This window comes from Rhinoderma darwinii, chromosome 11, assembly GCF_050947455.1.
Source record: "Rhinoderma darwinii isolate aRhiDar2 chromosome 11, aRhiDar2.hap1, whole genome shotgun sequence".
Taxonomy (NCBI): Eukaryota; Metazoa; Chordata; class Amphibia; order Anura; family Rhinodermatidae; genus Rhinoderma; species Rhinoderma darwinii.
Genome location: NC_134697.1, coordinates 19,631,613 through 19,659,158, shown reverse-complemented (window position 1 = coordinate 19,659,158; position 27,546 = coordinate 19,631,613). Strand labels below are relative to the sequence as shown.

The following is a 27,546-nucleotide window of genomic DNA, read 5'->3' as shown; positions in this document are numbered from 1 at the left end:
TGAAAAATCCACTGTGAATCTTTTTGAAAAAGTGCAAAGGGGTTATAGCAGAAAAGATGAAAGCCGTGAGTCACATACGACATCTCGTCATTACCTCAGCAGGATTAATGCTATTTTTTTTTTCTTTTGTGTAGGTTCATGCAGTTGGCCCCCCAATATTACTTCAGCAACCTGCCCCCTAGTGAGAGTAAAGAGCTACTGCAGAAGGCATTAGACTCCACGTCCACTATCACTGCCCCTCAGGACCCCGAAGATGACGGAGAGACTGAAGATGAAGAGCAAAGTCTTTCTGCGAATGCCCCGGAACAAAGATGTAATATACAATGACCCCCCTGCCTAATAAAGAAGGCGTCACAAGTGCAATATGTGTTGGAAAAACACAAGACTTTAATGAACTGTGGATTTGAGAGCAGATCATTGTTAGTTTCAGAATTAAACTTTTTGTATATATTTCTGTTCTATTTTTGTCTTGGTAAAATAGTAATAAAATATAAATCCTATTACTCGAATGCAGAAATGTTACTTCATCTTCAATATGGAGCAGGTGAACCCCATTATGTACAAATACAAAAAGTTGCAAATTGCTCCTGACGGTGGTCACCGGGGAGTGTTACAGCAGAGACCAGGTATTTAGACAGACAGATATTCCTTGAACTTCTCAATGATGGAATTCATTCTGTCCGCTGGGACCAACATGACCGTTCTAAGGGGCTTCATGGGCACATCGTCAAAGGACCACCGTCCTACTAACTGGGTGTCACTCTCTTTCTGCACAGAGTAGTTGAATTTCAAGATTGCTTTCTGCAAAGGGAAAGTTACAAGTTTAGAGACAGGACATCGTATTAAAGGGAAGCTTCACATTTTTCAGCCACTTTAAAATATTAGGGAACTGCATTATGAGCAATTTCATAATCCGTATTCACCCTCCCTTGGACTCTCATGTTAGAAAGGACAGCATGGCACTCTACCCTATGAGCCAGAAAGATGCACTGGGGGACTCTGTGCCAGTCCTAGGTGGGGTCCAACGACTGGGTCTCCCACAGATTGCTAGAACAAAGTTCCCTGATCCTCCTAGTTTTGGACGGCGCTGCTTTGGATGTTGGGAGTGGGCTGCCCACATGCTTAGCAATCGCTCCATAAGACTCCTGCCCACTGCACCTATGCATAGGAGAAGAAACAGGGGCTCCACCGCCTAGAAAATGGTAGACACCACCAATATTAATAGTGGGGAAACATCGAACCACATTGTGGACTATGGGTCAAATAAGGCAGTGTGCAATAAAAGTTTTTCCTGCATGGCAACTCAGTGTGCCATCAGTTTTTGATGTCCGTGTTGGTGCACATTAAATTTTTTTCTCATTTCTTTAGCAACTGGTGCGTGAAAAACACAGACCGCCCACTGATGACGTCCGTGGGTTGTCCGTTTTTTTTTCACGCACCCATTGGCTTCAATGGGTGCACGATGCGCAGAATAGGACATGCAGTGAGTTTCACGCAGCGGACACGTTGTTTTAGGCCTTATTTATACGAACGTGCGCGTTTTGTGAACGTTGCAGTTCCGTGTGTCATCAGTGTTTGGTGCGTGTCTGCGTTATTTTCGCGCGTATGGCATCCTTATGTCAAGTTGTTTTGACTTATGCAAAATGAAATGAAGGAGCTGGTTTTCTTTTTCTCATCATTTTTTGAGAAACGGTTGCACGAATCACGCACAGCACACGGATGTGCGTCCGTGTGATGTCAGTGATTGTCACGCACCCATTGACTTCAATGGGTGCGTGATGCGCAAAAACGCTCAAGTATAGGACATGCAGTGAGTTTCACGCAGCGGACACACGCTGCGTGAAAAACACGGAATGTCTGAATGGCCCCATTGACTTGCATAGGTCCGTGCGACGTGCGTTTTTTTTCACGGATGTGAAATACGCTAGTGTAAATAAGGCCTAAGTGTTTTGCTTTACCCCACCACTGCTCCGGACTGCTGTATAATTTCCTCCATGCTGCTGTGTGTGAGAGAGATAGGGGAGCAGGATCTCCTCTTCTCTGGTATGGGTAAACCTAGTCTCCATCCCCCTGGAGCAGAGTTCAGGTTAAACTGAGAATTAGAGATCGAGCCTGCAGAGGGGAAAACTGCTGATAAATGCAGAATACAAGTCCCATAATGGCCAGAAATAGTGTTATTCCTTCTGTACACACACAATGGCGGGTTCTTTAAAGAGGCTCTGTCACCAGATTCTCAAATCCCTATCTCCTATTGCATGTGATCGGCGCTGCAATGTAGAGAACAGTAACGTTTTTTTTGTTTTTTTTAAAACATTCATTTTTGGCCAAGTTATGAGCTATTTTATATATATGCAAATGAGCTTTGAAATGGACAACTGGGCGTTTTTTTTCCATTATGGCCAACTGGGCGTGTATTGTTTTTAACTGGGCGTGTTTATGTGTATGACGCTGACCAATCAGTGACCAGTCAGCATCATACACTCCTCTACATTCATTTACACAGCAGCACAGCGTTCTTACTAGAACGATGTGCGGCCAGATACACAAGTGTCCTGATAATGAATACACATGAAATCCAGCCTGGACGTCATGTGTACTCAGAATCCTGACACTTCTGAATCTTTTCTGTGAGATTGCAGCAAGCCACTTGTAATCTCGCGAGATTACGAGGTAAACGAGATTTTGTTTCTCTTGCTGGAAATCTCAGAGAAAAGAGTCAGAAGTGTCAGGATTCTCAATATACATGACGTCCAGGCTGGATGGTCCTGTGTATTCATTATCAGGACACTAGATTAACGTTAATCTAGTGTCCTGATAATGAATACACAGGACCATCCAGCCTGGACGTCATGTGTATTGAGAATCCTGACACTTCTGACTCGCAATAGAAACGAAATCTCGTAATCTCGCGAGATTACGAGTGGCTTGCTGCAATCTCAAAGAAAAGAGTCAGAAGTGTCAGGATTCTGAGTACACATGACGTCCAGGCTGGATTTCATGTGTATTCATTATCAGGACACTTGTGTATGTGGCTGCACATCGTTCTAGTAAGAACACTATGTGCTGCTTGTAAATGAATGGAGATGAGTGTATGATGCTGACTGGTCACTGATTGGTCAGCGTCATACACATAAACACGCCCAGTTAAAAACAATACACGCCCAGTTGGACATAAGGAAAAAAAAACGCCCAGTTGTCCATTTCAAAGCTCATTTGCATATATATATATAAAATAGCTCATAACTTGGTCAAAAATTAACTTTTTTTTTTTTTTTAAAACGCGTTACTGTCATCTACATTGCAGCGCCGATCACATGCAATAGGAGATAGGGATTTGAGAATCTGGTGACAGAGCCTCTTTAAAGAGTAACTCTTGTTTCAGGTGAATTAAGAGACCAAGTAAGTAGGGTAAGCATCAAGGCACCTATGACAACACTGATCTGCTGTGGAGTCGCTTATCTTTTTGCTAAAGGGGCTCTGATTATAAGTGCCCTATCTCCTACATAATGTGATCAGCGCTGTAATGTAGATAAGTGGCTTATTTAGAAAAATGATCAATTTTGAGCAAGTTGTGCATAATTTTAGATTTATGCTAATTAGTTTCCTAATAGACAACTGGGCATGTTTTTTTTACCAACTGGGTGTTGTAAAGAGAAGTACACTTCTCTCCATTTTTAGCAGTACTCACAGTGTGATCTCGCAAGATCACGCTGTGCTGTCACATACACCCACACTAACTTTACCAAAGTGTCTTGAGAGTAAAGAGACATCACCTCCAGTCAGGACGCGATGTCGATTCACACTTCCGACACTTCAGTAAAGTTTCTGTGAATGACGGCACAGCGTGATCTCGCGAGATCACGCTGTGCTGTGTGAGTAAGTCCCACAGAAACTTTAATGAAGTGAGAAAAGCTGGATGATCGACAACCAGATTCCTGCATCTTAATTTTAAGATGGGGAGGGGCTTAGGGAAACCGTTGCTTTTTACCTCATAGAAAAACTCTTCTTCTGCGTTTGCGAACATCATTTCTTCCTTCTCTTGCGTTCCTCCGGATTTCTTTGCCGCTTCCGTAAAGGTTTTACTTATAATCAGATAGTAATAACATTTCCCGCAGGGCTTGTTGGTTCGTTGCGCCTCAGCCAGTTCTTTTCTGTAGTGGGAACAATTAGGATGGATCTATGAATGTGGCAGAACAAATTTTTTTTATAAGACGAAAATTATATTGAAGGAGAAGCCGCCTCCGATCAGGAAACGCTAGAACATAAAGAGAAGTATTGGCTGTGTCATGCCCATTGTGAACTAACAAGTTCCAGGAGGAGACTCGCACCATCCCCAAAAACCTCACCCGCCCCACGACAATCAATGGTGCCCAATTGTTACTCAGCCAAGTCCATTATGAGGGAGGCGAATGGGACGGAGACTTTTTCACAGTGACTGCGCCTAGGAAAGCAAATTGACTGCCAGAGAAATCACCAATGTCCAATTTGCTCTGTAAATACTGGCGGCCAGACCACAGCAGTAAGAACACGGGCTGATTTAAAGGAACACTACAATTGTTTCTAAGTGCAACAAGTGCCTCTGCTGGGATGACACTACAACTCCCAGCATGTCCTAACAGCCTGCGCAGCAATGGTCTACAGCCTGTGCTTCTCAGGGCATTCTTGGTAGTTGTAGTTACACAGCAGCCTGACAAGCGTTGACTCTTCAGCCTAATAATCCAGAACATTTAATTGCGTCATTGACTATTTTGAACCACCCAAAGTAAAAATGCCAATTCTCCCCCTTGGAATCTGTAAAGCTCACCTGCCATATGTTCCCACAATGCACTACTGTCTGGTAACAGGAACCCAACAGAATTCTAAGCTTAGCTTTATAGAAGACAGAGCTCCAAATCTGATGCATAGATAGTTAATGGTTAAAATTCTAGCTTCCTTAAGCCACCACTAGGGGGAGCTTACTGAATAAGGTTTCATTAAGATGTTCAATGTATAAACAGTGGGCAGTAAGCTCATAAACCCGCCTAGTGGTGGCTGCAGATAGTCCAAATGTTATCATTTAACTCTATGGGGGTAATTTATCAACCTGTCTAAAACTGGGGTAGAAACATTGCAAAACGGCCCAAAAGTTGCAATTTGCAATGTTTGGCCTTTTTGCACCACCTTAGAGTCGCTTTTGTGAAAAGAGGGCGTGGCTTCGGTTAAAGGGGGCATGGCCGCTGAGGCCCAACAAATTTATTATAAATTTATGGCAGAAAAGTGGAGTAAATTACAGTGGAAATCTACACCAACTCTTAGCTGGAATAGTTTTAACTCTAAGTGGGTGTTCACACTGAGTTTTTTGGCACGGTTTTTTACACGGAAACTCCGGCCAAAAACACCTTCCATTGATTTCAATGGGAGACTGAGGCGGTTTTTTCTGCGAACGCTCGCGGGAAGAAAAAAAAAGCGACAAACTATCTTGAGGCGTTTTCCGCCTCAAAAACCCCATTGAAATCAATGGAAGAGACGGAAAAAAACGTTCGCTGTTTTTTGGGAAAAAGGAGCGGATTTTCCAGGCAGAATTTTCTGCCTGCAAAAAACTGTGTGAACTAGGCCTAAGGAGCCTAGAAGGGTAGAGGCCCGAGCTGGGCCGCTACCTCTAACCCACCCCACACCCCTATTGGATAGGTTAAAAAAAAAAAACTCACCTCAGCTGTCCTCTAATGGAGTGATAAGGAACCCGGAGGGGAGAAGCGGGGCGAGTATGTGGTTTTTATTAATTTTACATCTGATGGGGGTCGAACGGATGGCGCATGGCCTGGCTGAAGCATGCAGCATTTGCCTCGTAATAAAAGTGTCACAATTTGCTCCAATTTATGATACGCCAGTCTTAATAAATTGCCCCTAAAATCTATGCAGGGGATTTGGTGCTCTGTATCAGAAAAAACAGAGCACAAGTCGCTGGAGAGGTAAAATAAGAGATTATTCAGCACCGAATTTTGGACCGATTCAGATTAAAAAAAAATAAATAATGATGTTCAAGGGTGGAGACTTCCTGTATACGGTGAAGTTATATTTGAACAATTTATATTATCTAGTGATCTTTTTATTTTATTTTTACTATTTGCAAAATTGTATGGATATCAGCCAAGAAAAAGGAGAGGGAAGAGCGCAGCATATCCGTGACCGCTTCTTATTAAATTCCAGCCTGCTGACATGATCTGCCTCTACACTGCAGTCGCAGAGTGCTGGGACTACGACCTCCAGCCTTTCTAGTTCATCTACACAGGAGCTTAATAAGATTCACTGCAGTGGTGTCAATATACCATCCAGTAATTTCCGGACACCCCCTGGGGTGACCCGTCTACTGCAAAAGCTGCAATTACCAACTTAAACAAGGTTATCCTTCTATAGATTGCGGCTTCCGTTGCGGTTGAATAATAGCACAGACTGAGCGCTCAATTCCATGTATAAACTCAATGCTTCGTCTTAAGGCCCTTTTACACCGGCCGATAATGGGCCGGTGCAATCGAGCGCCGATCAACGAGACATCGTTGATCAGCGCTCAATTGCTCCCGTCACATGGAGCTGTGGATGGGGACGAGCGGACGTTACTCCGATCGCTCGTCCCCATACCTTATTATCATCATGTCGAGATGTGCTGCCGACAATGATAATCTTTCACTTTGAAACAATACGGCCAGCAGATGATCAAGCGTTTGCTCGTTCATCTGCTGATCGTTCCCCTGTTTACGCAGGGAAATCATCGGCAACAAGCGTTATATTAACCGCTCGTCTGCCCGATAATCGTCCAGTGCAAAACACCCTTTAAAGGGCCGCCGAACCGAAAATCTTAGAACAGGAGCAGCTCATGTATGTATGTGAAGGTTTGTGGAGGTCCTCAATATGGGAGATAAAATCGTGACCATAGGGAAGGGACTTTTGGCTGAACTTTGTTAATCATCCCTTTGAAGAACACGACAGTCAGGCTCTTAAATGGTTGATAACAGGGAACACTAGGTTGTATTCAACTTCGCAAGTACTTTTTCTCATCTCATACTGATCTTAAAAGGGTTTGTATGAGATCAGGAAGGGAAAAAAAAAAAAAGTCTGCTTTCCCCCCCCCCCCCCCCCCCCCTATAAAAGCAGCGCCTCTCTCGTCTATAGGCCGTGTCTGGTATTGCTCGTCCCCATTCAAGTGAATTCCAGACACGTTTCAGGAGGGAGAAGAAAGACCAGATCTTTTTTTTTTTCTAATCTCATACAACCCTTTTAAAATGAACAACGTGACTCCAGTCACATCCAAATCTGCATTCAGAATTCTGCTCGTATCTACGTGTATCGCACATGTTTCTGAAAGTTAGAAAAGAACAAATATAAATAGGCAAAAAAAAAAACAAGAAAAAAAACAAATTAAAATTGTTCCTTTTGAAACTCAAACAAAACACATCGTGTCACCGCTTATCACATCAACTTCATTGTGGCACCGATAGAATTTCATTCCACGGATTTACATTTAAATAAGATCTTTGATGCCAACTGAGGGGAAAAACGGATACAACATTTTTTAAAGGAGAGCAGAAAATGAGACTTACTGCAGCTGCTGGTGCATGGGAAGAGCAATCTGTGCGGGGACATTAATGAATCGCTCGCTCAGGAGAAGACCTACGGGCTTGATGTTGTCACTTAGTATTTTATCGAACTGTTCGACAACGTTCTGGTCGCAGCTCTTCTCACAATGGCCCAAAATCAGTTCTTTTATTTGCTCTGCACACGGGGTATCCTAAAAAAAAAAACACAACAACAAAAAAACTATTACTATAATTCGATGTGTATGATATTAAAAAATGAGGGTGAGCTGCAGTACCAGACGCAGGTCATAGACAAGAGTGGCGCTAATCTAATCTCATACAATCACTTTAATGGCTGCTTTTGTAACTTCTGTATATTGTACAATCACATAACTAATCTGACAGATATGGATATAATCTTCATGAAAAGCTAGACAATTTTGCAAATATTCTGCTTTATTTATCTTGTACTGATCCGGTCTGCATTCAGAGCTGCACTCATAATTCTGCCGGACTTTGCTTGGAATCAGTCAGCGCTGTGCTGACAGACCTCTTACTGCTTAGCTGAGATTCAATAATCTTCACCACGTTTATCCTACGATGTACAGGTCCTCTACCTAGACAACGCTAAACGACAACTTTGGTCACGCGCTTCACAATCACACCTGAAATTTTTGCGGAACTTTCATGTAACTTGGTTATACGTCCGTCCGGCCCCCCACACTATGTATACCATTGAAATTCATGGGATTTGATGGTCACGCAACTCAGTTGCCGTTTTGGTGCAATCAGAATTTGCACAAGTTCGTCTCAAGGCTTTGTATTAAAGCTACGAGTTGGCGATCAAAGTCAGCAGGTAGCCCTAGCCTAAGGGTTATCATTTTATAAACTAATTACAGGGGAGATGGAGGACCCCAAACCTTTACTGTTGACGATGAAGGATATAGTAGTCCCAAGCACGGAAGAGTCCACTATTTGCAGCTTATTTGCCAGTCACGAGATAAATAGTATCGCTTCTTTGTCATGTGATTGGTTAGGGTATGTTCACACGAGGGCGTCCGTTACGGCTGAAATTACGGGGATGTTTCAGCCTGAAAACATCCCCGTAATTTCAGCCGTACCGGCATGTGCAGGCGCTTGAACGCCGCGTCAATTACGGCCGTAATTAGCGCTGCTATTCATTGGAGTCAATGAATAACGGCTCCAATTACGGCCAAAGAAGTGACAGGTCACTTCTTTGACGCGGGCGTCTATTTACGCGCCGTCATTTGACAGCGGCGCGTAAATATACGCCTCGTGTGAACAGATAAACGTCTGCCCATTGCTTTCAATGGGCAGATGTTTGTCAGCGCTATTGAGGCGCTATTTTCAGACGTAATTCGGGGCAAAAACGCCCGAATTACGTCCGTAAATAGGCCGTGTGAACATACCCTTATCGAGTTGTACATGCGGAATCAGTCCGTCACGGATCGCCATTGCAGGAAATTCCTGACTCGTAGTGCTCCCTCTTTCTTATGAGGTTCTTCAGCAGCTGCTGTGTGTATTATAAAATATTCCACAGCTACTGCAGATCAGAACACGCCTCAGCTGCTGCAGACCTTCTTTGAAGAAGGATGAGAGTGTTTCATATAAATTACTGGTGGAGAGGAAACTTACACCCTCACAATGGGAGCTGTAATAGCGGCCAATCAGAAAGAGAAGGAACGCCTAATGCAAACGACCGTGTGCGCTGCCCGAGTCCCGTGGAAAGGTAGGACATGTTCTATCTTTCCACAGATCAGAGTGTCGGGGCCGTTTCCACAGACCCGATTAACCAGCTACAGCGGATGGGTCCGTGAAAAGTATCGGTGCCACTCGGATGCCGTGAAAAACCACCTGAGTGGCTCTCGGTCACGTGCAACTGGCTTCAGATAGAAATGGGAAAGGAGACTTGTTACATAGATACGAGAGAATAGATTCATATAGAATTCCATAGATAGCTCACCTTTCTCTCCGTTAAGTTCAACAGACTAATAAAGCCGAAAACATGGTGGTCCTCATCATCATCATCATCGTCAATCTCTTCTGTACTTTCAGCTTGCTAAAGAATCACAGGACAAAAAAATCGAGATTTATTTCAAGGAAAACTCCACCCGTAGAAGAATTATCAAAAGTGCAGATCTACATAAAAAGTTGAGTAATTTTGTAAAAACTTTTGACTTTATTACGCATTATTTTTCTGGTATTGATTTTTCTTTACACAAGGTTTTCTCGAGAACACATGACGGAGCGGTTAGGTCACATGTCTGACACAAGAGGGAGGGGTGTAAACTGCTGTCTGTTTCCGAGAGCAACGAGCAGAACTTAGAAAGCAGCTGTGTATTTAAATGGAAAAAAAATATAGAAAACTGGAAATCTATACAAATACAGTAACACCTATGGAATATCCAGAAGCTGCAGCACGCAGGTGGAGACAATGTAGAGGTGGTGTAACTCAACAATGAAGAAAGCCAAGTACATCCGTGGCCACTTGCCCATTCAGTCCCTGCGTGGATTTGTCCACCACCAGCCGCTTCAACTTGCAAAGCAGAGGTGGGTTAGGGTGTTTCTCCAGATAGGTGGGTGTCCCAACTGAATCCTTAAGGGCAGTAACTACATGCCATCTATCACCTAAAAGCTCAAGTGTTTGTGCACCAGACTTTTCCACCCTTTCGTTTCCGCGAGTCCACCCGTGTAAGAGTTTGTCAGTAGCGCTCTACTCCGTCTCACATCTGTGACGTCCATTTACCCTAATAAGTCATATGGCAGGGGTGGTCTTTGTGAGACAGCCCCGTTAATCCCAATACACGATCTTTCATTAGGGCACGTTCAGACGTGGCAGATTTTTTCTGCTGCAAATGTTGGTGCAGATTTGGGGCAATCACGCAACGAATCTGCAGCAACATTTGCATATTTGACAGGTAATTCAGACGTTGCAGATATCACAGCGGACTTGCCACAGATTTCAGTTTTTGCATTGCAAAGGCTGAAATCCGCAGTGAAATTACGCTTCTTCTCCGCAGCAGACAGTGCATGCTGCGGAGGGAAAATTCCGCTCCGCAGCGTCTGAACTAACTTGCCTAAAAATGTATTGAAACAAATGTAAAAAGCGGTCGCTGAAGAATTCCACTGCGAACTGTCCGCAGCGGAATTCCACAGCAATTCCGCCACGTCTGAACGTGCCGTAAGAAATTCTGTGGTAACTTTTAACCTCTACATCTCAGGTAAGCCCAGGGACAACTAAACCAATTCTACACTGCAGACATACAACAGGTTGGATCTACTGGGAGTGTGTGTATATACTCTTCTCTGCTATTGTAAATTGTCTAATCCTGCCTATCTAGTCTCCAGCAGCACCATAGACTTCCCATTCAATCTTCACAACCCTGGCTTGTGGTCATAATGGGAAGATCCCCAAAACTGAACAACACAGGTCAGATTATTGTGTATGATGTGGCGGTCAGGGAAATAAAACTAATAGTGGAGATTTTATATGGATAATCTAAAGGAGGAAAAAAAAACGTTTTTCATAAAATTTCGTTTTAGGGAAATACTAAAATTGTGGTGCGGCCACATTAATCTCACAATTGACTCGGAAATAACGTTAGTTTTACCATGAAGTCCTAGCCTAAATGTTTAGGTCACCTTAGAAGACGAACTTCGCACTGGTGTTGTAATACTTTAGGGTACTCTAACATAAATAACTGGTGCGGTGTAATGGAGTAAGGGCTGCGTAAGAGGATATACAACGAAACTGCAACATTTATTTAGAAATATGTCATGTGTTACCGTTGTTTTCATTCAGTTATATCGCAGGCTGAAACTCAAAAAGTAATTGGTATTTGCTCCTAACTCACCTCACTGATGACATCATGTAACTGGACTTCCCAGTATCGCTTGTCTCTCATAAGGCTTAGATTAACAGGGAGGCAACTTATACGCTATAAAATAGGGTGACTGATTTAGATAGGAGAGGGTACTCAACTCTGATAGACTGATTAGGGGGACCTGAAAGAGGGAGGACCATCTGGGTGACCAGGAGACATAGAAGTCCAATTAGAGCTAAAATGTCTGACAATAGTAGCAGATAGCTACCTCCTGTCCCTGAAACTGAAGGCAAACAGTTGAGCTTAAAAGAGAAAGACAGCACACAGTTAAATAACCTTTCACCTGCTCATATATGTGCAGCATGTAATGGTCAGGGCTGCACAAACCCTGGGGCACTTTATATTTTATTCCTACCCTCCTCCGTTATTTAGACAGACCGTGCCCCAGAGAGTGCTGGAGAGAAGTGGGCACCGGTACCGTTATATTTGGCGCCCGATATTTAAATAACCCCCTGAACTGTTAATGGGGCGTGTAATATCGCTGGGACACTGTCCAATCAGCTACAGACAGTGCCACAGCAAGAGTTGGAGAGGGGAGCGCGTGTGCGCGCACACGCACACACAGCTCGGAGCTGTGCGCGCGCACACGCACACACAGCTCGGAGCTGTGCGCGCATGCTCACTCTTCAGTTCTTGGCAGAAAAGGACAAAACTAAACTGTGTGATCTCTCGCGAGAGATCACATAGTCTTGTCATACAGTCTTGTCCTTGTCTGCCGAAAGCTGAAGAGTGAGTGAGAGCGTGCATGCTCGCACAGATTCGAGCTGAACAAGCACACACTCTCCAGCTCTTGCTGGGGCGCTGTCCGTAGCTGATTGGACAGTGTCACAGCCATAGTAACACGCCCCCTTGCCATTACACGCCCCATTGACAGTTCAGGGGGTTATTTAAATATCGGGCGCCAAATAGAACGGCACCGATGTCTAAATAACGGATGAGGGTAAGAAAACATTTTTTAAAGTGCCCCAGGGTTTGTGCAGCCCTGCCCTTTACATGCTGAACTCAGCTGCACATGTATGGGGTGGTGAAAGGTTCTCTTTAAGGCCCTTTTACACAAGCCAATAATTGGGCAAACGAGCGTTCAAATTAACGCTCGTTCCCGATCATGGCCCTGTGTCAACAGGGCAACGATCAGCCAATGATCGACCAAATGCTCGTTCATAGGCGGATTGTATGGTTTATGCAGCACAAAATATTATCGTTGTCGGCAGCGCATCTCCCTGTGTAAACAGGGAGATGTGCTGCCGACATGATGGAAACGTATGGGTAAAAGCAATCGCTCATCCCCATACATTATGGATCATAGCTTCCTGTGAAAGGAGCAAACGAGCGCCGATCAACGAACTGTCTCCTTGAACAGCGCTCCTATTTTACGGACAAAATTGGTCGGTGTAAAAGGACCCTTACTTCACATAAGGTTCAGGGCAAGATTATATTTTGGGTTAGAGATGCACTTTAAAATCGTATAGAAGAAAAAAAAACACATAAAATACAAGTTACCTTAATGACGCTTCCGATGTGGTTCTGCTGAATCAGAAGATTGGCCAACTCCGTGATATTCACATGGGCTTTCAGGAACAGCTAAAACATGTAAACGGTCATGAAAATTGTGTAGGTTTTAAAAAGGATGTGCAGAAAAACGTACCAGTTTACATTCACTTTTTTGCACCCAGTAGATTAACACTTTGGGCACCTTCTATTACTGATGTTATACATGAGAGAAGCTGGAATTGATGGAACTCTGGCGCTTTAGCTAGTGCTCCGCCCCTCCGGCTTCACTCAATATTTGCACCACAATTAATATATCCATAATGGAAAGGGCACGGCCCTCTATTGAGTGCCCTTTTGTCCTAGGGGTCGGTTGGGCTCCCAGCTCATAGACCCCCACTGTTATTTTCTGATGTGTCTCAATGGGTAGAGGTGCACTTTAAACTGAACAAACCGGTCTCATGGACTTTTTGTGTAGGATAAGGGTATGTTCACACGCAGAGTCAAAAACGTCTCAAAATACAGAGCTGTTTTCAAGAGAAAACAGCTCCTGATTTTCAGACTTTTTTGTGGCACTCGCGATTTTCGCGGCGTTTAAGGCCGTTTTTAGAGCTTTTTTTCAATAGTCTATGGAAAACGGCTCCAAAAACGTCCCAAGAAGTGTCCTGCACTTCTTTTTCTAGGCCGTTTTTTTTACGCGTAATAAAACGCAGCGAAAAACGCTCTGTCAGAACAGAACGCCGTTTTCCCGTTGAAATCAATGGGCAGATGTTTGAAGGCGTTCTGCTTCCGATTTTTCGACCCGAAAATAGTCCGTGTGACCATACCCTTAGGGTTGCTGGCCGCCACCGAGTCCTCATTCATTTTAAACTCTACCTCCAGATCCACGTAGAGTTTTCACAGGGCTGGGGAAGCAGAGAACGCAGCATAACAGGGGCATGAGATGCTACACTACTATTAAAAGGATCCTCAGAGAAAAACAAATTTCAGTGCCTAGGCCGTAGGAGGATAGTCTTCTGATCCTTAATTGTTCGGCCAATATAGATTAGATTGCATCATCTATATACAGCCGTGAGCGGGTCAGCACAAACAGGCGCGAGGCAGTGACGTCATCACGCCTGTCTGCGCCAAGCCACACAGACCGGAGGGATCTCTTTCACTCGTCATGGAACAGGGCTACGTGAGAATTTCTTTTATTTTTATTAGGCACTATTGGGGCATGTCTATCAAGCACTATAGGGGCATTATACCGTGTGGAGGGTAGTGTTAGGAGGTATAATAGATACAGTAGTATATAGCATTCTCAGGGGATATACATTAATGCAATGGCGCGTCATGCAAATAGGGGGTGTGGCATTTCAATTAGGGGCTTGGCCTGTAAAAAAAAAAAAAGTGCATCGTTCATTAATAGTAAATAGAGGTTACATGTTCAATTAATCGTCCTTTTAAAGGGGTTGTCCACTACTGGACAACTGATGACCTATCCACTGGATAGCTCGTCAGTACATGATCGGTGGGGGTCCAACACCCGAACCATTAAGCTGCTCCGGCTGCCTCCAAGCACCGGACGTGCATGCTGTAAGCAGTCGGCTCCGGCCACTGAATAGCGGCCGAGCTGTAGTACTGCAGCTCTGCTCCTATCCATTGCATAATGAGCCATAACATCCGGTGCTTGGTGGCAGCCGGAGCGGCTTAACGGTGGTCCTATCTTTTCTCTCCATTTAGTAAAGGCTAAGGCTAGTTCTTTTCTAGAGTTGCATGGAAAAAGTCGTGTTTTGGGTTCTCCCAGAGGTCAACAAAAGATTTTTTCCCAAGGAAGGAGCTTGCTTCGTCAGAAAGATTAGGCCTACTTCGTGCTTGGCTTCTTACAACATTAACGCCCCTTACTAATAGTGCGGTTACTGAAGAAAAAGAGTCAAGTTAGGTCCTCATCAGATGACCAAACATCAAACGGAGGGCTGCCATAAATGAAATATATCATATGACACCAATACGTATCATTTAATGACTCTCCCCATCATTTGCTGACTGAATGTTTGCTCTCAATGAAGACGCCTTTTAATTTCCCAGGGCCACTACAAAGTTGTCATTCTCTCCATTGATGGACCCATGATGAAGGGCAGTGTCATCTGCCAGAGGAGTGCGGCACAATTGTGAGTTTGCTATCACATTACTCATGTTCTGTTATAATATTACCGGTCTAGGTGTGTTTTAGATTGTAGGCTATTAATTTTTTTTTTAATATAAAATATCCTACATAATTTCCACTATTACACTAGGATAATTAGGCCTTTGATGGACATCCAGAACACCATATAAGAACGCGCCATCCCAGAGGAGCCACTGCTCGTTACACTTATTTTTTTTTAGAATACCATTTTGTCAAATATTTAAAGTACTGAATGCTCAGCGGTCCTGGTGACATTAGCGGATGAGAATCCAATTTCATCGCCATCAATGCAAGGATCTATTGCAGTTTGGTAGACTTAAAAAGGTAGTATGGGAATTCAACCTTGTAAAAGGATTGCACAGTAAAATATAGGTTTTTTTTGCAGGCGATACGAAACAGTGCAAAGTAGTTAACACAAAAGGAGGAGAGTATTCTGTTACAAAGCTATCTGGATTATTTGGAGGTTTGGGCAGAGAAGCAGCAAATTAGATTTACCACTGAGAAATGGAAGATTATAGGATTTAGGAAGTTTAGTTGACCGTAAACGCAATTGTAGCAACCAGTGCCAGGCAGCTGCTACTACAGCAAATAAGTGGCTAATGAAAAAGTGCCATTGATGCGAATGACGAGAACATCGTTCTACCGCTTTATAAATCCCTAATAGTACCGCACATGGAATATTGTGCACAGTTTTGGACGCCATTGCTCTAGAAAGATATAGTAGAGCTTGAGCAGGTTCAAAGCCAAGAAACCTTTAGGTTATATAGCTAAAAAAAAAAAAAAAAAAAAAGCCAGCTGAGGGGTGACCTAATAACTACATATAAAATATATCAAAAAGGTCAAAACAGATCTCTCATGATGTATTTATACCCAGGACTGTAAATATAACAAGGGGGCATCCTCTTCATCTAGAGGGAACAGGCTTTCTATAGAAACATAGAACGGGATTCTTTACTGTAAGAGCTTTGATACTATGGAACTCTGCCAGAGGAAGTTGTCAAAGAATTCAAAAGGGGCCTGGATGTAATTTTAAAAAATATTACAAGTAGTGTTACTAGATTACTGGAGATGGGACGGTGATCCAGGGATTTATTCTGATCGTTATATTTGGAGTCTGGAAGGATTTTTTTTATCCAAGATGAGGGAAAAATAGGATTTTTTGAGTATTCACGGTAAAATCCTTTTCTCGACCAGTCCATGGTCTAGGAGGGGTGACACGGAGTAAAAACATGTTGACCCCTCCTACAGGCACTGAGCTAGTACAGTAGCAGATCATAAAAGTAATAGAACAATAATATTAGACCAATAGAAGAAAACCATGTCCGACGGACAACCTTATGAGCTGCATAACAAAAAAGGGCGAGAGCGTTGTCCCCCAAATGGACTGGAAGAGAAAATAATTTTATGGTCAGCACTCAAAAAAAAACACTATTTTCTTGTTCGTCCCATTGGGAGCCACAGACCATGGAAGGTCCTAAAGCAATCCACATAACAACCAAAAAAAAAAGTATGCACCCAGTAAAATTCGGTGAACGTGTGCAAAGACGACCAGGTTGCTGCCTTGCAGAGCCGAAGCCTAGTGGTGCACAGCCCAGGAAGGACCAACCGCCCTAATGGAATTGGCTCTAATCCCTTTGTTGCAGTAGACCTCGCGAATGGCCAACAGCGGACCACGATCGAGGAGTGGCCAAAGGAGGAGGTAACCGAATAAATGATGTCCGCGCCTTGCAATTCTACCTAATTAAGAAGTTAGCATTCTTTAGAATGCACCCAAGATGGGCAGGCCGACAGAAAAACATTATCCTTGGTAAGGTGGCAGGAGACCATCTTGAGCAAGAAGGCCACTGTACGGAGCATGGCTTCATCTTAATGGAGAGTCAAATGTGGAGGACGACAAGAGGGCCATCAGCTGGAAAACCCTCTGGATGGAAGTCACTGCCACAAGGAACACCACCTTCCAGGTGAGCAGGTGCAATGAAATCCACTGAGAGGTACAAAAGGAGCAGACTCCATTGTGGAAAAAACAAAAAAGTCAGATCCCAAGACGGGGGAGTCCTGGTGGTCGAAAGAAAGCACTGCAAGAATAAAAATCTGGACATCGGATTTGGATGCCAGAGGTTTATTGAAAAATAGACAGCTTTGTTACCAGCTTTTTAATAGAGTGAAGTGCAAGCACATGACCCAACCCCTCCTGGAGGAATGCCAGGAACCTAAGCAAAGAGAAAACCAAAAGGAAAAAGATGCTGATCCACACACCACTGTAGATAGATCTTCCAAGTACGGTGATAAATCCGGGCTGGAGACAGCTGCCAGGCCTTGGACATGGTTTAGATTCCCCCACTGCAATAAGCTTGCAGGACTGCAACAGCCACCCCATTAAACGCAGTCACTGTAGAGTGGAAGAGAAGCCCCTGAGAGAACACATCATGCCGAGGAGGTAAGCGGCAGAAAAAAGTCCGCTAGTAGAGCTACCACGTCGGCGCACCAACAACAGAGCGGCCGGTTCAGAACGACGAGGATAGACAATCCCCTCGGCCTTGATTCTACCGAGGTGCTTGGGAAGAGGAGGGAGCTGGGGAAACATGTAAAATTAGGCTGCAGTGATCCTATGGGAGCCACCAGAACGTCGACCGCAAATGCCTCGTGACACCAGCAAGTCCACGTCGGGAAAAAAAATAGTTTGTACACCTCATGATAAAGAGCCCACTCCAATTGATATTTGGTTGCAGGTCGCCAGTCAAATTTTCTCAACTGTATAGGCGCTGTTGATATTAAGCAGACACATGTGTAGCAGCCACCGCATTCAGAGTTGTACTACTTCAAATAACAAGACGTGTTTTCTGTGGTTCTGATGGCAGTGGCTAGTGCCAATTACAAGCATGTTGCCATTGACGACGGTGCCTATGGGAGAACCAGGGACTCCCGCTATTTTGTCAGAGTACTGCGAGACCAGATGACTCTTACGGCTCTAAGACCTCTTCAGGTACCACGCATCTAGTCCCAAGTCATGGTATCGGCTAAAATCTTTACCTCAGATGCCCAACCTGCTGCACCGATACCTACAGGGGGAATTTGCTGCCTGAAGAAGAGTCTTCATTCACACACTGAGCTAGACACGACCTTCGGGATCACGGTTAGTGAAGGATATTCACTTGTGCACTGCAGTTGGATAAAGCCACAGATGATGAACTCATTATAGCCTATGAAAGACCTGACATGGAAGTGTAGACACCAAAAAGAGGTGTAGGCCATCAAAGAGAAAACTTTCAAAAACGACTTCATAAGTCCCGAAGGTGCAATGCCCTAGCAATATACCTGCCCCAGAGATGAGCAGCCTGGCCAGCACTGAGGTATCTCCTTTAAAGATTGACCTAAAGATAATTGCCCTAAAGACTGAATCAAATCTTCAGCAACTTTTGTAGCCAGCACAATTTTCAAACTTTTGACATGTACAAATAAAAAAAAAATATATATATACACACTAAACCCCATACATTTTCTAAAAGTAGACACCTGGTACGTTGTCAAATCCCACTCAGAACTTTATATATGCAGGCACCCTCATGCAATTTTGCTCTAAAGTGTAATTTTTCCATAAAAAAAAAAAAAACAATGCATAAAATTTATTATATATGTGACTAAAAAGGGTGACCACGGTAGATAATTTAACACACACCATCTCCTAAAAATAAAAGTTGAGTTCGTACATACCACTTATGCTCATGTCTACATGCAATATCTTCATAAAAATCACCAAAACAGGGGGGGGGGGGGGAAAGAGACAAAAAAAAATAAAATAGTATATTTCCTGAAAGCGGACAACCTTATCTTGCCTACGTGCTTGAATTGCACCTACTAACCAGACGGCAATAACCCATTGATTGAGTGTTTGCTTGTGTGCTGCCCAATAGCATAGCATCCCCATGCAAGCCTTGCCAAATCTACACTCAGTATGCCCATACCCCAAGTAGTCTTTATGTCACAGGTCAGAAAAGAATAAAAAATATAGTCATCAACATTGAAGCTTTATAGCTACATACAGGTTTGCCAGCCAAATGCATTCTTATACACAGCATCATTGAGTAAACAGGTAAGTGCCACGTATAGACCAGTACAATTAATAAGAAACACAAAAAACACGGTCACAAACTTTACTTTAAGACAATAATTATAAATAAACATTTTTATTTTTTTTCTTTACAAAATAACCACAGACTACTAGGTTGACTACATACAAAAATGTATCTAAATCCACCCCCGGCATATCTCATCTATTCTGAGGACATCCGTCCGTATCTGGATAGTAGTACAAAACAGCAGGAGGTGGAATAATGAAACGTGAATAAAGTGGGCTGGACACAGAACGAGTAATAGGGATAACAAGAGATGGAACAGGGACATGGGGTACAGAGTACAGGGTCTAGGAAGTATCGGACTGGGAGCTGCTCGATTGCTCTGTGCACACCACTCGAAGGCTAGACACCAAGGTATCGATCGCAGGGGGTTTAAAGGGCGGGAGAAAAAACTCCACAGAGCCGAGGGCAAAAGCCATGAAATCGGCACGTCTGTGAAGTGGCAAGCGTCGTACTTGAGTTGCCACTACGCGCCCAAAGTCATCAAGACCGTCTTCAGCGGCTCTCCTCTGCAAAAGGGTCAGAATCCCTGCATCCACCTGCTCTGAAATAAAGGCCCTGCTGCGGACCACACGTCTCTTTCTCAGTCTGGGGGGCCGCGGAGGCATAATAGGCATCACCACAGAATTCTTCTTTCCTTTAGCAGAACGTTTGGATCCCTTTCCTGATCCGGCGCCAGCTTGTGCCGAAGAACCTTTGCGAGAACTACTTCGCTTCTGCTGATGTTCCTCCGCCTGGACCAACTCTGGATCAGCATCCAGGTTAGAAGCAGCCCTAATGTGAAAAACGATACAAACATGTAGGTCGATATTGTGTTCCGTAGCACCAATTGTGTAAAAATTAAAAAAGGGTTGTCTCATCATTAACGACTCCTTTCCAGACCCTGGTCAACCTATTTAGCCAGGGGTAGTCACGGCCAGTCAGGCATTTCCTCTACAGGGAAAGTGTAGTATTACAAGGTAGTAATTCAGATGAGTGGCCATCCATGCAATGACCATCGAGCCACGAGAGCCGCTCCTTATTTGTAGATCTCTGAATGGGTTCCTAGTGGGAGGTCCTAAGCATGGACCCTCCTCTCTATCTTTCATACTTGAAAGGGGATGTCCTGATTGGACAATACTTTGAACATCTGTAATACTTACTGAAGGATCTGCCCGCTAGTTGTGAGGAACGTCATCTCCTTCACATATATGTAGGGCTTGCGCTTCGCTTGAGAGGATGTGCTTCGTTGCTCCCGTGCCAGCGACTGTATGTACCTGTTCAGCACAGTCCGCCATCTGTTTTTGACATCACTCTCTATAAAAACAGTATAAAATAAATATATATTTTTGGCTTTTAATCCTAAAGAACAGATGAGACACTTGCCGATGATCTTCTGCTCCTTCTCCGGCAACCCATCCCAGTTTGGGTGCAAATTTCGGCAGATCGTATTCCAGGCTTCATCCTGTGACTGGCGGTCGGTGTACCCACTTTCGGATGTATCCCATAGTGCAGGATGGGCTTCCACCTGCATAGAAAAAAAAAGAAATAATAATTAGCTACAGAACAACAAAAATAAAACCCTATATTAAATAATGGTCATACAAATCATTATATACAGAAAAGTTCATTGCTACGGAGGTACTTACCACATGCACAGAGATGCTCCCACGGTAGGATCCATACGTGGAAAACAAAAACTTCTGACGTAGTTCTTCTTGTCCGTGGTATCTTGCACGAAGATAAACTCGAGCGCAAACACGTAAAGAAGCCAAAGTGTTTGGATTTTTTTCCCAATGAAACCAATGGGATCATATAGCACCTTGGTAACCTGCAATAATTCTGCAGTAGCCCAGAAACGCGTGGTGAACTGGCGCAGTTTATGCACTAGATTTTGTAATTCCTCATGGGCTGACAAAATATTCGGCTGCTTTGACGACCTTTATGACAAATGTCACAGTGACAAGAGGACTGTCATTTGCATAAGGCTGTCGAAAAGGTTCACATTTCTGGACGCGGTTTAGTGTTCTGGGCAGAAGATGAACTTGTGACAGACCCTTTTTAGCTATCAGACAAGACATGGTATCAGAAATACTCTTGTATCCAACTGCAATTGGTGCTTAATAGAAGCAAGAAGAGAAGAAAAAAAAAATATCCATATGGGGAGGAACATACATAAAAATTAGGACCATGGAATAAGACTCTAGGAGCAGCCACCATGAATGAACGGTTGGCACATTTCAGAAACTACTGGAACCCTCGTGTTGGAGGCATAAATGTATTTCTCATGCTTTGATCCAGATCACCATTCAAGAACTTTGCTGCCTTCTCCCAGTAGGCCATGTAAAAAAAGTTGTGTGCTTAAAGAGGCTCTGTCACCAGATTTTGCAACCCCTATCTGCTATTGCAGCAGATAGGCGCTGCAATGTAGATTACAGTAACGTTTTTATTTTTAAAAAACGAGCATTTTTGGCCAAGTTATGACCATTTTCGTATTTATGCAAATGAGGCTTGCAAAAGTACAACTGGGCGTGTTGAAAAGTACAACTGGGCGTGTATTATGTGCGTACATCGGGGCGTGTTTACTACTTTTACTAGCTGGGCGTTGTGTATAGAAGTGTCATCCACTTCTCTTCACAAGGCCCAGCTTCTGGCAGTGCAGCACTGTGACGTCACTCACAGGTCCTGCATCGTGTCGGCACCAGATGATTCTGCAGCAGCATCGGCGTTTGCAGGTAAGTCGATGTAGCTACTTACCTGCAAATGCTGATGCTGCTGCAGAATCAACTGTAGCCTCTGGTGCCGACACGATGCAGGACCTGTGAGTGACGTCACAGATCTGCACTGCCAGAAGCTGGGCGTTGTGAAGAGAAGTGGATGACACTTCTATACACAACGCCCAGCTAGTAATAGTAGTAAACACGCCCCGATGTACGCACATAATACACGCCCAGTTGTACTTTTACTTTTCAACACGCCCAGTTGTACTTTTGCAAGCCTCATTTGCATAAATACGAAAATGGTCATAACTTGGCCAAAAATGCTCGTTTTTTAAAAATAAAAACGTTACTGTAATCTACATTGCAGCGCCGATCTGCTGCAATAGCAGATAGAGGCTGCAAAATCTGGTGACAGAGCCTCTTTAAGCGGTTGTGTCTGTAGCTGGGACGCAGCTTTCTGCAGCAGACACCTTCCTTCCTTCCTTCACTTCCCTACCAGCAAAGGAGACCAGGCACGGTAAGCCCTACCTTTAGCAAATCGACGAACTAGGCGAATCTCTAGGTGAAGATAGATAGGGTTCCAGGAAGATCTAGACCCCAGTTTTTCTGAAGTCACGAAGACTGACCACGGTATTTTTTTATTTTAGCCAAACATTGTAATGGCAAAGCCACTAAGATCTTATACTTGGACAGAATATTGTATTTAGAGAAAAAACGGCTACCTGAACATTAAGAAAGTGGTGTCAATCTGTACAATTACAGACAAGCCAAAAAGGTAAAGCTGTAAGTGCGAGCACAACCGAGAAGCAACGCAAGCAAAAAGCAGAGAATGTGAAATATAGAGAAGAAACGGACAAAGTGTGGACACGTATAAATTAGGACAGTGTTTAACTTTTGTAAATAACTCGTCAAACAAGAGGAAAGGAGAAACGATTTGCAAAAAAAAAAAAAAAAAAAAAAAAGGGACGTTCTGACTTTGGCCGTTTCCTCAGAATGGACATGCTAGACCAACACATGACCAAGTGGTGGAGAGAAGGAGTTTTTGTGGATTTTAAATACATTTTTTAGATTTAAAAAAAATCCAAAAACATCACAATCAATACCAAGTTCCAACTTGTGTCTGTCAGACAATTGGGATGGCTTCCGATAGCATGCCATTCTTTAAAGATGTACATATGTCCCTACTATAGTGGAAAATTCAACTGGTTTGGATATCCTTAGTCTTATCCGCTTAACACGACCACTGTGTCCACCACAGATTGTTTTCTGCGTGTGGTCTAAGCCTTAGGGTATGTGCACACACACTAATTACGTCCGTAATTGACGGACGTATTTCGGCCGCAAGTCCCGGACCGAACACAGTGCAGGGAGCCGGGCTCCTAGCATCATACTTATGTACGACGCTAGGAGTCCCTGCCTCGCTGCGGGACAACTGTCCCGTAGTATAATCATGTTTACAGTACGGGACAGTTGTCCTGCAGCGAGGCAGGGACTTCTAGCATCGTACATAAGTATGATGCTAGGAGCCCGGCTCCCTGCACGGTGTTCGGTCCGGTACTTGCGGCCGAAATACGTTCGTCAATTACGGACGTAATTAGTGTGTGTGCACATACCCTAAGTGCTTCTACATCTGACATTTATCTCAGGTACTCAGTTCTACCATGGTTAAAAATAAAAAATAAATTTTATTTATTATTCCAGCCATTGCAGTATTATATATTACAGTCACTCCACATAGACAATGTTTTGCTAGGGAGATAAAACTTAGATAGACGGTAAGGACAGGAGTCGACAAAATACTGGTGACATTAGGAGACAGACCACTCAAGGAGCAAAAAGTTTAGTGGTCAGGCAATAGACTTCAAAAGAAGACAATGCGTTGGGACATTGGCGACCTGGCTCCCGGTAGTTGTCTTGACCTGGGCGAGGTGAACCAAGTGGCAGCTCCATCCACTACCGCCAGGGTGAATCCAGAGTAACCTACCATAGCAAACAGGAGTACAACATGGTGTATGGTTTGGAGCAGACCGGTATAGACGGTGTCTTCTTGTGCTCCGGGTCAACTTTCTTCTACAAACTTCTGTAGACAAGACCATAAAGCAAGCTGAAAAAAATTGCGTTATCGGCTTCACTGAGCCAACAATGTACAAGACGTCGGCCGTTCATCTTCACAAAGACACTAGTCCATCCAAAAAGTATTGGCCACTTTCTCCATCAAAGTGCATCTGCTCATTTCACAACTAGTGGTTTGTCACTGACCGGAAAGTCCGAAAAACTAAAAAAACAAAGGCCGCAAATGCATCCAAAATATCCAATTCATTCTTTGGAAGATTTCTGTTGGGTGTTGGACACGTGAACGCTAGTTAAAGAGGACTGGACACCTCTACTGACGTCAATGTTAGTAAATACTTGTATTCCCCATAAAACAACAATTCTGGAGCATCTTTTCTCAGAACTCTGTTTGGTTCCTCTGTTATTCCTCCTAGAAATGTATGAATAAAATTGACAACTGGGTGTTACCGTTCCCCTTTGTCTCTACAGACTGATAACGTCTACACTCCCAGCTGTCAATTTATTCATACATTTCTAGGAGGAATAACAGAGGAATGGTACAATGCAGAGTTCTAAGAAAAGATGCTGCAGAATTGTTATTTCATGGGGGGATACATTTATTTACTTAGACATGTCAGGAGAGGTGACCGGTCCACTTTAATATCGAACTTTCAGCGAGGCATATCTGGTAACATCGGACATTATCGATGGTTCTCTGTGGAGAGAAAGGTCGGGGCTGGTACTACTTAGCCTTCCCAGACTATACAGAAAACTGTGAACTCCCGTTTTATTATTTTTTTTATTGTTTACAAGCCTTATCTGTGAAAATAATTTAGGCAGCAATTTGTTACATTAAGGTCGCAATATGGCCGCATTTTAGCGGTTCTACCAGACCAACATTAGACCATAGGGTAATAGTGATTTCAGTTGGGTTAAGTAGACCCATAAGGGGTCCAGACACAACACGCGACTGTACCACGGGTCTTTAAAACCGGCCTAACATTAATAAGTAATAATATATTTAAAAAAAAAAAAATGATTACAAACATTTTGAAGGCCCTGCCCCCCCCCCCCCACAGCATAAAACATAACAAAAAACAAACACACAATACACCATTACCCTCCAATACAGCCAAGTTCTTCAGTTGTTCTCTACTAAAATTGTTAAAGTGATGTTCAGTTACCCCCTAGTTAGACCTGTCTCCGCTAAAGTGGGGGTAACCACTATTATGACTGCCACTAGGGTTCCCAAAAGAGTTGTCGCTCAGCTTCCCTAGACTCCTTAATGTGTACCTCAAGAAGTAACAAACCGAGGGTGGTGGTGGTAGTAGTAGTAGTAGTAGTAGTAATAATGAGGGTTCGGGCCGTGAGCTTGGACTGGACCTTTACAAATCTCTAGAACTAAGTAGCCACCAGAACGTCTCTGGGAAGAACGGAGCCAAACAGCTAGACATTTTTGGACCTCCGAGCGAATGTCATCTGGCAGGCCATAAAAATGAATGGGACTTAAATGAAAGGCATCATGGACCAAACAAAATCGAAAATTTCTGACGGGGGGGGGGGGGGGGGGGGGGGAGAGACAATTTGGAGGGGTTAAAGCCTGTATAAAAGAAATACAAATATATATATGCGCCACTTTTAGACTCCTCCATCACTATTTTTGTTATATACGTCATTTCATACATCATAGACATCAGAGAAAAAGGATGGAGATAAAAATCGGCCGTGCCACAGCCCAGGGTCTCCTCCCGCACGACTATTTCCTCCATTTAGAATCAAAACGTGACCAGAGACAGGAGACTAAACTGTCCGTCCGGAGGACAACTAACAATTCACACCCCAAGTACTTCTAGCTGCAGGCATTACAGACATATAGGGCCCTGTACAGACAGAGCAGCATGATATTGTAGTGTGGGTCATACCACGTAGTGCCCGTACACAAAAATTATATATTCTGAGTGGAGGTGCCTTAAAAGGTCTTTGCTACCCAGGAAGACGGCTCCTACAGAGAGAGGCTCATTGAGACACGTCAGAGGTCTTGTGGGAAGGTCCGAGCTGTGACCCCTGCTCATCTCTATAATGAAGGGGCCGCTGAGCTTCTGTGCCTTTGTGATAACACAGCTGAGACGATAAGGCCACATCAGAGCACCACCCCCCGTCACTGTACTGATCACATCTTTGAGAAGCAATTCCAGGTTCTTACCTGCTTGAGGAGCTTTTTGATACCGTCGTGGTCGCCGTCAGTCATCGTATGGGCTTCAAAGTCCACATTCACCTCCTATAAATCAAGAGATAATCCAGTCATATAAAGCGGATATTCAGGGGGAAATAAAAAGCCACGAGAAGACGGGAAGTCATAATTTCAACCATCTCCGCTGTCAAATTCAGAAAAAGGGGCGACTCACGGAGACTAAAGACTGATGGTGTGGTTAGACCGCAGGATCGAAGTGGTCAAACAGCCACAAGCAGAGTTCTCCGATCCCAATAATTAGTGCAGCGCAGGGGGGCCACGGCGGAGATACACAGCCGACACCAGCAGCGTATGGAGCCAACTCAGCCCGCTTCATACACCCCATGGCGGCTGCAGGCAGGATTTTATCATTTTAAGGGCTATTCCAGCGCCAAATATTTGTCACCTATCCTCTAAAGAAATGCAAAATATTGCTTACCTTTAGTTACGATCATAATTAATTAGGGTATGTTCACACGGGCTATTTTTAGCCAGTTTTTCGGGCCGTAAACATCCCCAAAAAATTAAAATTCGGAAGCAGAACGCCTACAAACATCTGCCCATTGACTTCAATGGGAATTACTGCGTTCTGTTCCAACGGGGAGTTGTTTTACGCCACATTTTTAAAAAATAATTATGACCGGGCCCGAGAACTACAACCGCGGCACCATGTGACAGGCGGGTTCCCATACAATATCTATAGCGCTTATGTTCATGCGACTTTTTTTTTTTTTAAATTAGGAAAGGACGTGCTGCAACTTTGTCGCCAAACTTCAAGGGTCCCGGGAGTAGGAGACTAAGGTTGCGGTGTATTCCTGGCGCATTAAGTCAGTTATCCAGCCCCATATACATCCTACAGCTGCCCTGGCAACACATACTAGATAGAGGACAAACCGAGCATCAACACTACTACAAGTCCCAGCATGCCCTGCCAGAAACGCTGAGACATGTAGTTCCACCGCCAGCATCATGCTTTTTACAACAATTAAGTCACGTGACCTCGTGCGTCTCCTCACCTCATGCACCTCCTCGTCTTCCTCAGATTCATCGTCTTCTATGTCATCAGATTCCTCCTCGTCTTCTCCTTCCATCTCCTCTTCCATGTCATCCTCCTCTTCCTCGTCCTGCTGCCGTTGCTTCTCGGCCACAGCTCTGCGCTTAGCACTGGAAGCCATGCTGCACTCTCTTCCTCCGGGCTCGGCGTGCTCAAAACGGAAGTAAACAGGAAGTTCACCGGCATGTACCATCTAAAGAGGGGGGGTGAGCGCACCGTTATTTGTCTTCTTGCTACGCTGTTGAGTTGCTTATAGTTGTGATTG

General features: G+C 44.0%; 3 protein-coding genes across 7 annotated transcripts in view; 2 read left to right on the top strand and 1 right to left on the bottom strand.

Annotated features, from left to right (window-relative positions):
• The window catches only part of DHX32 (DEAH-box helicase 32 (putative)), a 70,838-nt gene extending 70,329 nt beyond the window's left edge, over positions 1–509 (top strand). For all 4 annotated transcript variants that reach the window (XM_075843109.1, XM_075843112.1, XM_075843111.1 and 1 more), the window contains one exon: positions 135–509. In XM_075843109.1, the coding sequence (XP_075699224.1) occupies positions 135–327 (193 nt within the window). In that variant the 3' untranslated portion in view covers positions 328–509. The remainder of the gene's footprint in view (positions 1–134) is intronic.
• On the bottom strand, positions 366–27,489 carry BCCIP (BRCA2 and CDKN1A interacting protein). Of its 2 annotated transcripts, XM_075843114.1 has the most exons (7): positions 27,244–27,489; positions 26,201–26,275; positions 12,956–13,036; positions 9,535–9,630; positions 7,575–7,762; positions 3,989–4,151; positions 366–801 (listed from the first exon to the last, which is right to left on the bottom strand). In XM_075843114.1, the coding sequence occupies exons 1-7, from the start codon at positions 27,472–27,474 to the stop codon at positions 631–633; spliced, it is 1,005 nt and encodes a 334-aa protein (XP_075699229.1). In that variant the 5' UTR covers positions 27,475–27,489; the 3' UTR covers positions 366–630. The 2 variants fall into 2 exon arrangements, with proteins under 2 accessions (XP_075699229.1, XP_075699228.1); XM_075843113.1 differs by lacking the exons at positions 366–801; positions 3,989–4,151; positions 7,575–7,762; positions 9,535–9,630; positions 12,956–13,036 and adding exons at positions 19,264–20,020; positions 20,389–20,753.
• Positions 27,234–27,546, top strand: part of UROS (uroporphyrinogen III synthase) — a 40,022-nt gene continuing 39,709 nt past the window's right edge. Inside the window, exon 1 of the mRNA XM_075843120.1 lies at positions 27,234–27,487. The gene's annotated coding sequence lies outside the window, so the exon portion shown is untranslated. The remainder of the gene's footprint in view (positions 27,488–27,546) is intronic.